This window comes from Lepisma saccharinum, chromosome 6 (genome assembly GCF_977018435.1).
Source record: "Lepisma saccharinum chromosome 6, izLepSacc3.1, whole genome shotgun sequence".
NCBI classification, from domain to species: Eukaryota; Metazoa; Arthropoda; class Insecta; order Zygentoma; family Lepismatidae; genus Lepisma; species Lepisma saccharinum.
The window spans coordinates 69,378,368-69,394,490 of record NC_139234.1 but is presented as its reverse complement, the minus strand read 5'-3'; the positions used below and the strand labels follow the sequence as shown (position 1 = coordinate 69,394,490).

The 16,123-nt window shown below is 40.7% G+C and overlaps 1 protein-coding gene across 2 annotated transcripts in view; it reads right to left on the bottom strand.

Moving 5' to 3' along the window:
- LOC145988847 (organic cation transporter protein) overlaps positions 1–16,123 on the bottom strand; it is an 86,716-nt gene that overhangs the window by 45,797 nt on the left and 24,796 nt on the right. For both annotated transcript variants that reach the window (XM_083124082.1, XM_083124083.1), the window contains exon 2: positions 3,035–3,146. In XM_083124082.1, the coding sequence (XP_082980208.1) occupies positions 3,035–3,146 (112 nt within the window). The remainder of the gene's footprint in view (positions 1–3,034; positions 3,147–16,123) is intronic.

Genomic DNA, 16,123 nt, shown 5'->3' with positions numbered 1-16,123 from the left:
GCAATAGTGAATTAGTGTACCAAAAAGTTTCTTCGTGGTCGTCGGTTCAGGTCAGATGACGAGGTCCAGCAGGCGGTGCAGACATGGCTTCGTGAGCAAACAAAAACCTTCTTTGCGGACGGGATACAGAAGCTGATTGCACGATACCATAAGTGCATTGCCGTGCAGGGGGCATATGTGGAAAAGTGACATGTGCAGTTCTTATTCTTGTGTGGAAATAAAGATGTTATGTGAAAATTGCCTTTACTTTTTGATTTACCTAGTATTTTGTTCTTTTTTAAAGAGACTGTGAGGGAGGAACATTTCTGCGGGTTAAGTTGTAGATTCCACTGCCTACACCATGTGACTAGTTCGGAAAGACCATTCTGGAGAATCACAGCATCTTGTGTGGTTGAGATTTCTTTGGACTGTAGAGCGTGCAGCGCTACTGTAGCGTCTTGAGAAGGACGGAAAGGAGGGAATGGGTGAGGCAGGAGGCTTGGTCGGTCGCGTTTGTGCAGTGGGGAACCTTTAGTTGACTGATTTGCAAGTCACAATACATTGGAATCATGGCCGAAGAAACACGCTTGTTCCGTGAAAAGAATGGCTCCTTCCTCCATATAATTGTTTTATTTCTTAACTGAAACGTCCTGGGTCTGCCAGTTTATTTAGAAAGAAAATTATTTGTTCATATTTGTTTGCGAGCAGCTTAGAATGCAAACGAACAATGAATAAAAGACAGGACCTCAAATCAAGAAGACTTAGGTGGCCATGTGGCACGTTTACAGGATTCTTGATGGGGAAACCTGATGGTAAGAGACATGTAAAAAGGCCAAGACGAGGATAGAGGGATTATATTGAGATTGACCTAAAGGAAATCGGTAAGGATGGAAACATTAGATTTATCTTGCCCAGGATAAGGACAGATGGAAGGCCTGTGTTGCTGCAGCCATACACCTTAGGATTTGAGAACGCTAGAGGATTAGTGGGAAGCACCATATCGCATTTATCTGGCCTGACTCGACAATGACCCCTTCTGCGTGCTATTCACTATCGTTAACCTTGCGATCGTCAATTTGTGCTTATTTTCGTATTACTTGCTCTCACTGGATCCACTCGATACGAAGTCATTACTCTCTTGGCTTCATGTCACAACCTTATATGTTTTTTTACACTGCTAGCGCCAAGTCGTTAGTGCTAAGTCAAAATGCACTCCGAACCTTGTGCAATGGAGTTGATAAGTAATCACTTCCCACGTTAGATAATCCCTGCCTCCGTCCAAGATTATAGATGACAGGATCCACTGGGTTTTGAAATGATCTCTAAAAAAATCTTAGTTTATGTTTAGCTGGTTCTTTGACCGATTAATGTAATGCCATCAGTACGTGATGTATCGCATACTAAACTACGTCTACATGCATTGTCTACGCGTAGATCACACTGGCTTACGGTTTACAAACATCGAACCTTCCTAACTGTTTATCTTCCATGCTTATTAATTTGGTTTATTTTACAAGGTAGAATCAAAAAGTAAGGTAACAAGTGCCCTGAAAATGTACAACGATATGCTAGTAACTGTTTTTTTTGTGTGTGTGTTGTAGGTATTGATGGATAGTATCCCTGGTGACCGCTAGAGAGCAGCACGGTGGCACAGTTGCAGAGAATCGCAGTTCGAAGATGGCAGGGTTACTGGAAACATGGTCAAATGTGGAAGTGCGAAGTGTGATCAGGTTTTTGCATGTGAAGGAGAAGAAACCAGCCGAGATCCATCTGGAACTTGTGGAGGTGTATGGAAACAACGTGTTATCCAGGAAACAAGTGTGGTGTTGGTGTAAGGAGTTTGAAAATGGTAGGACTGACATTAATGATGATCAGCGAAGTGGCAGACCGTCAACTTCAGCTACCGACCAGAACATTTGTCAGGTGGAGGGAATGATTAGGGAGGATAGGCGAATCACACTGTCACACATTGCAGATGCACTGAACATTTCGTATGGTTCTGTGCACAGTATTGTGCACAACACGCTTGGCTACCGCAAAGTGTGTGTGCACATTGGGTACCAAGAAATCTCACTGATTATGACAAAGGCACACAAATGGGCATGAGTCTGAACCACCTGATCTGTTATCAACAAGAAGGGTCGTCATTTCTGTATCGCATCATTACGGGTGATGAGACACCTGTGCCATTGTGGACACCGGAATCCAAATGTTCCTCCATGATGTGGAAACATCCATCATCGCCCTCATCCAAAAAGTTTAAAACAGTAACATGTGCAAGGAAAACAATGGCCACGATCTTTTGGGACCACCTTGGTGTGATTCACCTGGAATTCCTTCCACGTGGTACCACTGTCAATGTTGTGACCTACTGCCAGACATTGGACAGATTGAGAGAGGCCATACGTCGGAAACGACCTGGAGCACTCAGGGAGGGTGTATTGTTGTTACACGGCAACGCTCGACCTCACACAGCGCAGCTCACCCGTGACCATGTCACACGTTTCCACTGGGAGGTTTTGGAACACCCCGCATACAGTCCTGATCTTGCACCCAGCGATTTCCATCTGTTCGGACCAATGAAGAAGCATCTTTGAGGACGACGCTTCAACACAGTGCAAGAGGCACAGGATGCAGTGAAAACCTGGTTGGACAGCCTTGACACTGATTTCTTCACTCGTGGCATTGATGCATTGGTCACCCGCTGGAACACGTGCTTAGACAACTATGGTGACTATGTGGAATGTTAGTGTGCAGTGTCATGTATACCCTGTCACAGTTTAGGCAACCACGACATAAAGGTTTCTGTGGAAAAAAAATGTTACCTTACTTTTTGATTCTACCTTGTACTTCGCTTTTCTTCCACTTTAGCTAATCGCCAAGATGAGGATGAGTGATGATACGATGAAATTGATGAAGGGACACTCAAAGAACAGCCATATCCAGGTCGGATGGTTTTGGGTTCAAGGTGACTTAAGGTGGGTAAAACGTTCCCTTGCCCCAAAGAACCAGCACGCCCCTGATTGTCATTTCTCGCGTGTCGCAAATGCCTCACCTGTGTTCGGGAGTGGCCGCCACGGTGACCAGGGAGAGCATGTGGACTCCCGCGGTGAAGGCGGACAGGATGTGAAGCAGGAACTGCAGGCACTGGTACCGACCGAAATCCCCTACGAAAGAGAGAAAAAGAGTAGGGTGAGTTTCTGAACTTCGAAATCCTGAAATAAGTTTGCAATTTAGAAAATATTATGGCCCTGTTCACAAGGCTCTTGCTGCAAAGTCTGGAAGATTGTACTGAGACGAGGCACTCTGTCTCGTTCTTCATTTTGCCTTGATATCTAAACTCTATTCTCTTATCGTCTCGTACTCGTCCCAAGCCTTCGATTGAGCAATACAAAAACATGCAATCTTATCACAAAGTTTGTAGACAAAAGTTATTCCTTAAATATATAATATACGAGGGGAAGTCAAAAATTATCCGCACTTTCATCATAACTCCTATAGGTTGGCCACACTGCCTTCAGCGCTTGCCTGCTGAAAGGTGGTACTCTTGTGGTTACGTGGCCGAGGTTTCATATTAATCGCTCCATTTATCTTTCTTTTGTAACAGAGTAAACATGGCCTCGCTGCTGGCAGTGTGCACCAAGGTAGAACACAGATCATTGATCCGTTTCTCTACTCCGAAAGGATGTCAGGGGCTGAAATTCATCGCAGGTTTTCGGTACAATACGAGGACAGTACTCTACCGTGTAGAAGTGCGTATGAGTGGATCGAGAGGTTTAAAAATTAGGACAAGTGGAAATCACGAAGCGGGAGCAGGACGCCCATCAACCTCCACCACTGACGGGAAGATTCAACAAGCTCAAGAGATGATTCTGACGAACAGACGGATCACAGGGCGGCAGTCGGTGAGGTGGTATATTCTCTGCAAATTAGTCATCAGTGGTATGCCTGAGGGGAGAGTATGGTGAGAGTTATAACCCCTCCCCCTTTGGCCCAGTATTCCTCAACAAAAAGAACGTCAAATGTAGAATAAGATGTCAAAATGAGGACCAACTACTAAAAAAAATGTACATATACCTTTCGAAAATTCTGGGAACACCATTGTTAGTCATGGTTCTGTGTGCGAAATCATCCACAACAAGCTTCTGTTCTACCTTGGTGCACACTGCCAGCAGCGCGGCCATGTTTACTCTGTTACAAAAGAAAGAAAAATGGAGCGATTAATATGAAACCTCGGCCACGTAACCACAAGAGTACCACCTTTCAGCACGTGAGCGCTGAAGGCAGTGTGGCCAACCTAAAGAAAGTTATGGTGAAAAGTGCGGATAATTTTTAACTCTCCCTAGTACAATAACTACTTGACATCTTGTAAAGTTACAGATAATTTATATTTATTTAAGGGCGTGGAGACGTTTCTGCCAATTATCCATGTTTACATCTTCATTATTTTGTATGTGAAATTCACAATAGAACATATACGACGTTGCATCAAGGGGAATATTTCAAAATTAATTCATAAAATAAAAATAAAAAGGTTATATATAATAAATGCCTAACCTACGAGCGTACATCCGCACCTGACAATCATTTGTAGGTTGGAATATTATTTTTATATGTGTACACACACACACACACACACACACACACACACACACACACACACACACACACACACACACACACACACACACACACACACATGTTTCTTTCGTTACAACAAAATGTTATTAGTTTTACTTCCACCTGTGAAAAGGTGTCAGTACGGCGCACCATTGCGCACCGCCAGAAAAAAGCACTACACATATTATGATTTGAGTACATGCACCACTACACCACTGCGTGTCAAAAGTTCTCGATAAACATCTCCATAAGTCATATTTAATTATCGCAAGCTTTACAAATCCCACTTATTCGTTTCCGAACAAGGTGTGCGATAAAATTCAAGAAATGAGTGTATAAGAATGATTATGCAAGCGTGAGAAAATGACCAATATTTCCAAGAAGCATTGGCAGAGAAAAGTACTTGATTTTTCGGTGAATGGGTCGTGCGTGGGGGGAAATCAATGGGTATACAGAACCGTGGCAAGGACGCAAACTTCGATCGATGCGCCGGTGCCAATGACCTCGCCAGCCCTACCTACAGCTTCTCTCGCGCGCTGCGTCTCACTGGCCGCGCCGGCGCCAAAGATAGCCAAGTGCAACCTGTGTTTACAGAGTTTCGTCACGTTACGTTGCAGAAATTCAATGAAATAATATCGTTTGGAAAGGACTTGATCTTGGGTTCGAACCCTGGTCTAGCCACATTGCTCGTTCCTAATAGTTTGGAATCATGGGTGTCGAACGGGTCGACCCCCTGAAAACGTAAACTTTATGATTAAAATTTCCTTCCTACTTTGAAAAAAAATTCTTGAAAGAGATGTAAGAAAAAGATAAAGTTCCTCGTGTAATGAAGGCACATTTAGGGGATGTGGGGGTAAGGCCGCACACATTCTCGAACTCAGCCATTTTAGAGGTGATGTGATCATCACCACGCTCTGGCTGCCTTTACCCCTCAGAGTTGCCCCACAGGCACCCATTTATTTGAGACTGATTGAACTCCAGAGCCGCTCTATGCAGAAGCAAAGCCGGAAAAGTATCGACCTTTTATCACCCACCCAGGGAATCAAGCAGTCAGACACCACACAGACTATTTTTTTTTAAAAAAAATAAAACCCTTAACTGGTAGTTTTCGCTGTCATTCCCTTTATCTGTTTTCACATACATCAATTTTACTCAATTCTCAATTTTTCATTGAGGACATAGAAAACATCCATGTTTTACCCAGGATTCCAACCCGGGACCAATGGCGTTGTAGCGCGTTGAGATAACCAATCCGCTACGGAGGTCGACATCGACGTGGTAAGAGAGAGAAATAAAGAGAGAAGAAGGATCGGGGAAGGAAAAAAAGGTAGAAGAGAGAGAGAAAGAGAGAGAGAGAGAGAAAGAGAGAGAGAGAGAGAGAGAGAGAGAGAGAAAGAGAGAGAGAGAGAGAGAGAAAGCAGAAGGTTTAGAAACAAATAGAGGGTAAGAGAAACAGGTCAAGATAGGAAAAAATAAAGATGAATACTCCTAGGGAAAGAAAAGAGGCAAAATGAATAAAAGGTAATATATAGAAAAAGAGATAGATGTACACTCACCGGCAATAAAAATGAGACCTAGATCCTGAAATACTCGATTCTCTGCAAGGCGTTAATGTGTCACCTAACTCCACGGCAGTCATACAGGTTGCCATTGAAAATTTGCTATTGAATTCCACTTATCGCCGTAGAGTTAGGCAACACACATAACGCCTTGCAGGGAAGGAAGCATTTCAGGATTTAACTGTCCCATCTTTATTGCCGGTGACTGTACACACGTAAGAAATATTTGTCTGGTAGGGCGTCGATTAACTCAGCACCATGCCAGCGGGTATTCGCACTTTCCATAAAGCCACAGTACTTTATCCCAGTGAAAGCAACTCTCTAGATACCCAAGGAAAAAGGCAACGCCAAGCCAAATCCTGTTAGTGACTGGGACGGGCAGTTGTAGTGGGAGATGACCAACGAAGAAACCACGGGTGGAATCTTCGAGTCCTTTTAGATTGACCCACTTGGTCTTATCTCACATTCTCATCTATTTCTGAGTGGGGTCCACAAACGCAATCTTACTGTGTCTGGATAGACGCCACGGGTCCTTACGTGCTGTAAACACCACGAGAAGCATGAAAGACAAAAGAAAATAACTATTTTAACAACGTAGAGGGTTGACCTAAGAATTATCTTCTAATACAAATATTAATACGAACTGTCTCTTTAGTAGCTAAACATCTATAATAGCATGACATTTTTCTGTACTGTACGTACAGATTTGGCAAAATCCAGGAATATAATGACATTTATTGTCAGTTATAAAAGGTATTTGCCAATAACGTTATCACAAACAGGGGCATTGCCAAAGGTGGGTCAGAATGGGCAATGGCTCACTCCAAATCAGGTTGGTCCCCTTTCTGAAAAATGTTAGTGATAAAAATAAAATAAATGTGTATAATAATTATGTATATAATGTAAACCTTGTAATGTAATGTAATGTTGAATCGTGCAATAACAATCTGAATACCATATTTATTTTTACTTTACATCCAGTGGTGCCTCCATTGATAAGGCCTGGTATAGACGGAATCATTTCCTTTAACATTTTTGCTAGCATAAATACTACGAAAATACTTCCAAAATTCTTATTGCATTCTTATAGTACACAATACTTTAGGCAGAAGTATTTCATGTAATATTCCGGTTAGCATTTGTGATTGCGATGCGAAGCGTTCAGAGGACATTATAAAATATATACAGCACGAAAGTCATACCGGGTTACGCGGTCTTGATATAATTAAGAGAAAATGATTTAATTTAAAAAGGATTTAAAAAAAATAATGATATAACCTGCGAACAAACTTTAAACCTATTTTTTTAATTTTTTGTAAAATTAAGCAACCACCATTTTCTGTCCACGACAGACGACATTGGAAATTCACACCGAAGCAACAAGCGACACGAGCCCCTTCAACCTAAATAAAACATTCACCGCGCATGCGCGTACAACAGGCCGAGGCGACACGATGCACGGTATTGAGAATAAGGCCCAGGCCGAGCGACACGCGACACGTGTCACTCGTCGACAGTGGCGTGTCGCTTGTCTCTCCGGTCTGAAAGCTCCCTAAAAGTAACTCTTAATTTCTTGATAGGATTAACTGAGTTAACCAAGTTATAGTTACCGTTACTTCAAAAAGTAATTGTTACTTCTAAAGACTTGAAAAACAATAAAAATTAAGTAACCCTTCAAGGTCAGATGGACTTCCGAACTACCAGCGTCTCTATCAGACGCCGCAGAAGCCCTTTATCCCGCTGGGACCAGATCAATTACTCTTCAGCGTTAATGATTCTTCTTCTTCCTTGCAGCGGCAAAGCCAACGTTAGCTGTTGCCTTGGCAACCAAACTAATGTTTATGGAGGGACTACCACACGGCAACAGTGGAACAAACTGCTTCGCTCCAACATGTATATTTAATTCTCATGCACAACATCTGGGGTAGTGGCTCCCAGATTTTCTAGGTCATCACCTTCTTACTATCATCTCCCTAATCCCTATCCTGTCCTATCCTACACAACGTCATAACCAGGGCTTATCCTATTCCGGTTTCTTGTTCCCTGTATAATTCCCAAATTTAAATATATGATAAGTACGTGGGAACGCCTCTGGGTATAAAATGAGTATAAAATAACTTACGTGTAATGCCATATTCTTACGTACGCCTATTATTAATCCACCGTTGTCGAGAAGCTAGGCGCCTATACTCTATCCCGGGAATCTCTGGAGCAAGGCCGCGCACACAGGTAGAGAAGGGGAGATATCGAATGGGCGAAGCTAAGCAGTACATGCTGCTGCAAAGACTGGTAAATGCAGTCGCGTTTCCCCCCTCCACGAAATCCTGTTTCCTCTCCTGTATTCATTGGTCAAGCTCTCTCGATTTGCTTTCGTTCGCCCGCTCCATATTTTCCCGGGACAGAGTATAACTTTGTCCAGCCTAACCGGCTCTGGGGTCATCACGGTCTCTAGTGTAGCGGGTATCTGGACTATCAGAAAGTGGTTCTGACCGCACAATCATATAGGATATTATCAATAACGTATTTTTAAAGATAGAAATACAACATATTTTAAAGAAAACTGAGTAAAACACAGATTAATCTTACACAGATGCAATAGTTAGCGCTTAAAAAAGCTGCAGTCGACTGGGGCGACATAAACTCGTTAAGGCAGCTACAGCTCGATCTCATATATGTAAAAGGTTTTTAAACTGGATTCTCACTGAAAAATAATTTAAAGGATTTTGGTATTTGTTAAATACAAGAAAATTGCAAATTGTTGTAAAAGTTCTGTAACTATGAATGTACAAACAACTATAGTGTTGCCTTGGAAAAATGTAAACAAATTTTCTGTATAAAGGGCAATAGCTTTGTAAACCTGTGGGACACTCTCCTGGTTGCTGAAAGGCTGGTGATTCAGGGGGCAGTTGGGGAAACATCTAGCCATGTTCTTAGGGGCGGCTTTGGAGTACTAATATTCCAAGGCGGATATTTCTAAACACGACGCTGAAAAGGTGCTCTTCGGCAATCACCAAAAGACCAGGGTTTTAAACTGCGGTATAACTAATAGGTTTCGGCCTACATGTTGCATCGGGTGAATCGAGGACTAAAAGTGGTCAACGTTGTAAGTGCCAAAAGCGAAAGTGTTGAACATCAGCCCGTACGAACGTTCACACTAGTGCCTTTTTACACGCCCTTTGAACTACTTAGAGGGCTACCAACAACATTTCACGTTTACCACATTATCAAGCATGGCACATTTCACAGTTTAACGTGGAAAACGGTGTTTGAATTCTTGTGGCACTTGCAGCGTTTACCAATTTTGGTCTTCAATTGTCTGTTTAAAAAGTTTATGTATATCGTCAGAAGCTTAAATAATTATCTAATTAAGAGATACTAAAAAAACAAATCCTACACCACAGACCACGCAGGGACTTGGTCCTACTAACCCTCTGATGCCCTTGAGAAGTCCGATAAAGGGGTTGTTGTATACGGACTAACCTAAAGCCCTAAAGGCAGAAGGTGCGTGTCAAGTTTACTCAACCTTCTTTGCGTATGCGTGTGTAGGAGGTGGGCGGTGGTTACTTGGAAAATTTCTGGTCAGTTCAATACATATTAAATGACACACAATGGAGCCGTTTCGAGATAGCTGTACAATAATTGCGGTTGCATGACTTCGGTTCCAAGCACGCTCATTTTACCTCAATGCTTGTTGATTTTCAAGTCACGTGCATTTGAGTCCAAATCTGAGTTATTGGCTCGCCATTGCGAATGGGTCCCCATTGTTATGTCTGAATGGCGTCTCCGTTCTTGGCTTGTGCTCTAACCGGACAAGGTGTTCAATCTCATCAAGAAACGTTTTATGACTCGGTGAAATTCCTCTTCAAACTGGCTAAATGTGCTACTTTTCTTCCCTGTTGCTCAATCGATGATCGCCATGTGGCTCTAACTGCCTCACTTGCGAAGTTCTTGAAAACACTACGTAATATAGAACTAATGCTTCCGAGCCATCCTGTCTAAGTAAAGAGTGTTATCATTTCACAGCAAGATCGTAAGGCGTTGTAGTCAAAAGAAGATTGTTTCTCACAATGCTATACTGACAATGTCGTATTTGCATTTTTTTAATGTTTGTTTAAGTCCTCTCCATGTTCAGATAAGGTAATACGGACTGGGTCTACAGTCCCCCACTGGGGAATGATATCCGGGACCTTTTGATTACAAGGTAAAGCATTACCACTACGCTATTGAGTAGGACCTATTGTATTTTCAATTCAAGTGGCAGTTATACGTGATGCATAGGCCTATTACAAAATTCAACTGAAAAAATGACAATTCATTAGAACCAAACGGTGAAATTCTCGTGCGAGGAAATAAATGGGATTCATTGTTTAGTTTTTCTATTATAGTAATTGAGTGCAGTAATCTCTCTTCCACGTAGAACATCCTGGACACTGCATGCTAGCAAGCGAAAGCAGCTCTGGTGTCTGGACATCAGTCATTATGATCCTTTGTGGTTGATTTGGTTTATTTTACTTCGCATTTCTTCCACTTCCGGCCAATCGCAAGGATGAGTGATGAAATTGATGAAAGGACATCCACAAAGCCCATCATGCCCAGGCCGAACCCGGGACCCCTGACGTCGTAGCGTGCTCTGCTAACCCCTTCGCCACGAAGGTCGGCTGCTTTGTCCTTGTTATTGGTAATACAATGATGATGATGATGTGCATTTATTTTTCCCCAGATGTGTATTTGCTTTTACATTTACGCCCAAATTTGTAGAATACAACTTCCACTTCAAAAACTAAACTGATTCTGTTCTCAACTTTTTCCTCGCCAATGTTCGCCTTCTCTCTCTGATATTATGTCCGTCTTGAATATCCAAGCACTACACACTCGTCCCGAATAAGCAGACATAAATTTTTTACATAAAATCACGAATGGCAAAATTAAAGCCGATTTCTGATCAACCAATTTCATCTATAACTTCCCAACACGACCAACCCGCAACGTTAAGCTCTTCCACAATCCCACCACAAGGCTCTCCCTTCTATAGCGGTCTCTTTTCTACAGGCTTCCTCACTCATATAATAACCTGCCTCCAAATGTGAACATATTCTTGCCAGAGCACTGTTTCAGAACTTTGTTAACAATGTATGTATATTTTTTTTCCTGTGCGATCTTGTACTCTATTGTTTTGTTGTTATTGTTGTTGTTTTCCTGCTGTTTTTTTCACTACTGTATCTGGATCTTTATGTAAAACAAAAATAAAATAAAGAAAATATATAATTTTGGATCCCTCAACTTGAAATAGCTAAAGTTTACGTAACAAGCTGGAGTGCGATAACCTAAAAGATCTGAAAGTGAAATTCCGTAACTGGAAACTTCTTTCTAGTGGCGTTTGAAGTCCGAACAAGCTATCAGGAGGAAGTTGTTTACATGTTCCTGGCGGTCTCTTTGGTTTCGGCTTTTCCGGTGGCTTGATTGAGTCACGCACCAGCTAGGAAAAGCAACGGTCCACTGGTCTCCACTGAACAGAGGGTGTTTATATTCGTGCATGAGAATGTGTGGATAGTGATAGAGTGCTGCGAAATGAAAAGTTCTGGGTTGGGACGCCAGAAAAGCTATAGATAGGGGAGAGGCACAATGGCAGAAAAGAAAAGGGGGGAGGACACAAAATGTCTCAGAATAACGATGCCTCTGACCTGGGTAGCGGAGCACGTTGAGCATTGTCGTAAATTGGTGGGGCATCCCCCAAATTTTCTGGTTTATTAAAATTTACATTTATGGCACTTTTGTTAACCTCCTGGGATCTGAGGAGCAAAGTAATGAGTAAGTTTTATGATTTCACAAAGTAACAGTACAATTATATAGAAATACAGTCTCGGACGCTATTTTTATGGGATAGAAAATGTTTTGATTCATTGTTATTCTTCTAAAGATTTTTCCTGAACGAAATGTGTAAAAGTTAATAAGAAAAGAGAATAAATAAGCATTTCCATTAACTAACTGAACACAAAAAAAAATAGTTGTACTGGATTTTCACTCATCTGGTGAATCGTGTAGTAAGCCCCTCCAGGATATAAAATAACAATTTATATTATTAATTTAATTTTTTGTTAATTACCGGCGCTTTTTTCACTTTTGGCTATGCGTGATGACGAGGATGAGTAATGACATGATGAAGGGACACTGACATGATAAAATTATTATTATTGTTATTACCGTATTTTTACTATTCAAGCTTTATCAATTGGCCTTCCCGATAAAAATTTGTGGCTACGCCAATAGAAGCAAGAGATATTTTTTTTTAGCCCTTCTCTCTGTGTGACCACGACAGGCCATTAAACTGAATGTTGGGAGTTTATTTTTCTGTCCTTTTCGGGGAAGATCCGCTCCGTGAACCTGTCGCCGAGAATTTATCCAAGAAGCTGGAACTGCTTCGCAGGGTGCGTTGAACCACAAACTCCCGCCAATCACGGTAAATAATATCCCGACTACGTCAGAAAGAGACAAGATGATCAAAACACATTAAAACCATGTCACGAAGATAAATTAGTCACTGGAAATAACCTCATCAAAAGTGCCGAAACACGACAGTAGTGGGATTTACAATAGGACTGGCACCACTTACAAGTGTAGGAAAGAAGAGGTTTTTGATTGAACAGCCCGATTTGCTTACACTTGAAACAATGCCAAGAGGGGCCTATACCCCAATTCTTCAGGTGTGATATGCTCTGATTTTTAAGAAATTCTGGATTCTAGTGTGGAAAGGAAGAAGCCTCTCAGACAGATTTGCTTACACTTAAAATTATGCCAAGTTCCTATATGATTTTATTGTTTATAGTGTGTTTTTCTGTCAAAATCCCAGGAATCTTGAATTGATATAAAGCTCATAGCTATTGGGTTCTGAGACCCAGTGAGTGTGGTGCATGGTTTTTATTGCCTTGTAATCGGGAGGCTCGGGTTTGAATTCTGGTAAAATGTGAAGCCTCCCCTAATGGCAAAATGTTAATATTGTTGTCTTGTAATCAGGAGGTTTTTGGGTTTGAGTCCTCATAAAATGTGAAGCCTCCCCTGATGGCAAAAATGTTAATATTATTGCTTTGTAAACAAAAGGCTCGGGTTTGAGTCCTGATAAAATGTATAAGATTGAAATACATGTTGCAAAATAATATCTCCACGCGTGAGATTTTGAGAATAATTACTGCTAGTTGATAGCTCCCAGATCTGAACCCCCCCCCCTCCTCTTCTCAGACAGATTCGGCCATGTGTGTAAAAGCTATATCTGTGTGATTGTTGTTCATAAACTTGTCAAAAATATGGCTTTTTTAATATTATTTTTGGCCATATTCCCATGCTCTACAACTTACAGATCTAATTCAATACAATTTGAGCTGTTAGCTGCTTTTTTTCTATTCTCTGATCAATTCCATTGCTTGGGGTAGGCAATTATTTAGCTCGGAAAAATGCATGAATTGATATTAATCTATCAAAAGACTAATGTTTTGCTTACATGCCTTGCCGGCACGCAAGAGATATAATCTACACAGCTAGAAGAGGCCATTAATTTTTCTGTACAACATGTAAAAGTGTAACGAAGATCATTGAGATAAAGATACACATTTTCTGTGCGATAGGGGGGAAGTGTAACAAAGATTATTGAGATAAAAATACACATTTTCTGTGCGATAGGGGAAAATGTAACAAAGATTATTGAGATAAAAATACACATTTTCTGACATAGTAGCAATGAACTGCCTTGCATGGTGAAACCAATTCTCATTCTGATAATATGAGCCTAGGCAAGACTTGGAGAATATTATCACAGTTCAAAATCCAATTTTGTCTGTATAAGGGTCTCAGAACCCAGTAAAATGTGGATATATTCCATATAGAGAAGTGTTAATATTGTTATATTGTAATCAGGAGCTCTGGGTTTAAGTCCTGATAAAAATATGTAAGATTGAAATACATACAACAAAATAATATGCCCACACATAAGATATTCACTGCTAGCTGATATACAGTTGAGGTTTGTGTGTTGTACAACAGGATAATAGAGCAAATATCTTCTAGAATTGCTCCGTGACTCTCTCATTTCTTACATCATAAACATATGATTTTTCACCTATGAGAATAACACTACATATGGTGTCATCAGGTAATGCCTCATGGAATTCACAGATAATTTTAATGTTTGTCCTGTCATTCACCACAACTTGTTTCCTTTTTGAAGTGTTAATTACAAACATGGGTCTCTGTGCTTTGAATTCATCTGGTGTGTAATATATGTCAGTATTGCCTGTAGTGACTCTTTTGAAAGCCGAAAATGCCTCATATAATTTGAGGAAATCATCCTTGGACATGTCTAAATTGTAATTTTCTCTAGGAAATACCTCATTTCTGCCATTTTTAAGATATATGTTCTTGATGTTGCAGCTATCAAATTTACTTGAATTTTTTCCTGATTGTTGTGTCTTCCAGTCTGAAACAGTACCACTACAAAATCAGGCATGTCGTATTGTATGCTGGAGAATGAATTTGTAGCATCAAACTCATAATATGTACCAGTTGCGGGCTTCTGTACACATTGATATGTATAAAATTGTAAAGGAACCTGTGGATTTTTTAGAATATCTGCTTTGTATTTAAGAGCATAACTGGCCTCATATTCAACAACAGGGATTCTTAACTCCATAGTCTGAATAATGCATTTGCCTGCATCTGGTAGGGTATTAGGCAGAGCTTCCCCTGTAGAGTTTAATGCACTGTACCTCATCAAAGCATTATTATCATTGGCAGCTCTTCTAAATGTGATTCTTAAACCACCCTTCCACATAAAATCTTTATAATCTGAGAAGAATCCTGGCAATAGGCGCATCGGGAACAGCACTGTGTGGTTTTTAGATAATATTTTATCACCAGCCTCAAATCCACCTATTTTGTAGTAAGAAGCCTCGGTTTTGGATAATTTTAATGTGGCCAAAGCTGTGGAGGTAATGCCGGGATAATCTATTCTGTTTATAACAACGCCATGCTTTCTGATCTCAATTTCAGAGAATAGATGCGGCACAAAATTATCAACCAATCTTATATTTGAATTTGCCGGATAATCTGTTCCATCGAGCTTTACAACATCAAATTTGATGTATAGATCTGCTCTGTGGGGGTGTATAAAGCCATCCCCTACATCAAGATCAACCTCAATCTCTGTGTTGGGTTGATTTAAATTTGCAAATGTCCTCCTGTTTGGAGGGAATGATTGTAGCTCATAACTCTCAATATTATCCATTTTCTTCTTGTATGTATTTTTATTTAAATGTTAATCTCTATGATAGCAGTTGTTGTGGCTCCAGCAAAATCAACTAATTCTTCTTTTTCATTAGTGACCATCAATTCAATATAATCTATTCTATTATGGCACACAGGAAAATATAATGTTGGGGATGGATTTTAGATGATGGGCTCCATGAATTCAGAATTAGGTTTGAATGTTGCAATGATGCCGGTTTGTTTGTGAGTGCCTATGCCATTTGATTTGGTGATCATACCCTCAGCCACATTACAGTGAATATTCAGAGTCTCTATGGCTAAGAATTTAGGTATATTCATAGCAGTGTGTTTGATGCCTGGTTCAAGTTTTGTGTTGTTCTCAAATCCTAACAGCTCTCCTATAGTACCCAGATTCACTGTTTCTGTAGCAGATACAATTTCTACTCTGTGAGTGACAGAATTTTGACTTAACACTACACCTCTGGGTAATTGAGCATTTAGAGTGGACAGATTATACTGCCCTGGAGTGATGACAATTTTTTCATCCCCTACTGCAATTGTGTTGTTGTGGTGTGTAATATTGGGGATTAGGTACATGCCATAAAATGCTCTGAGAGCTATTGTTTTGGGATACACTATGTCATCATGCAATTTGAGTTTCAATATTGAATTTTGGCTGGTGAGATGGAATACCCCATGATGTTTCAGATACC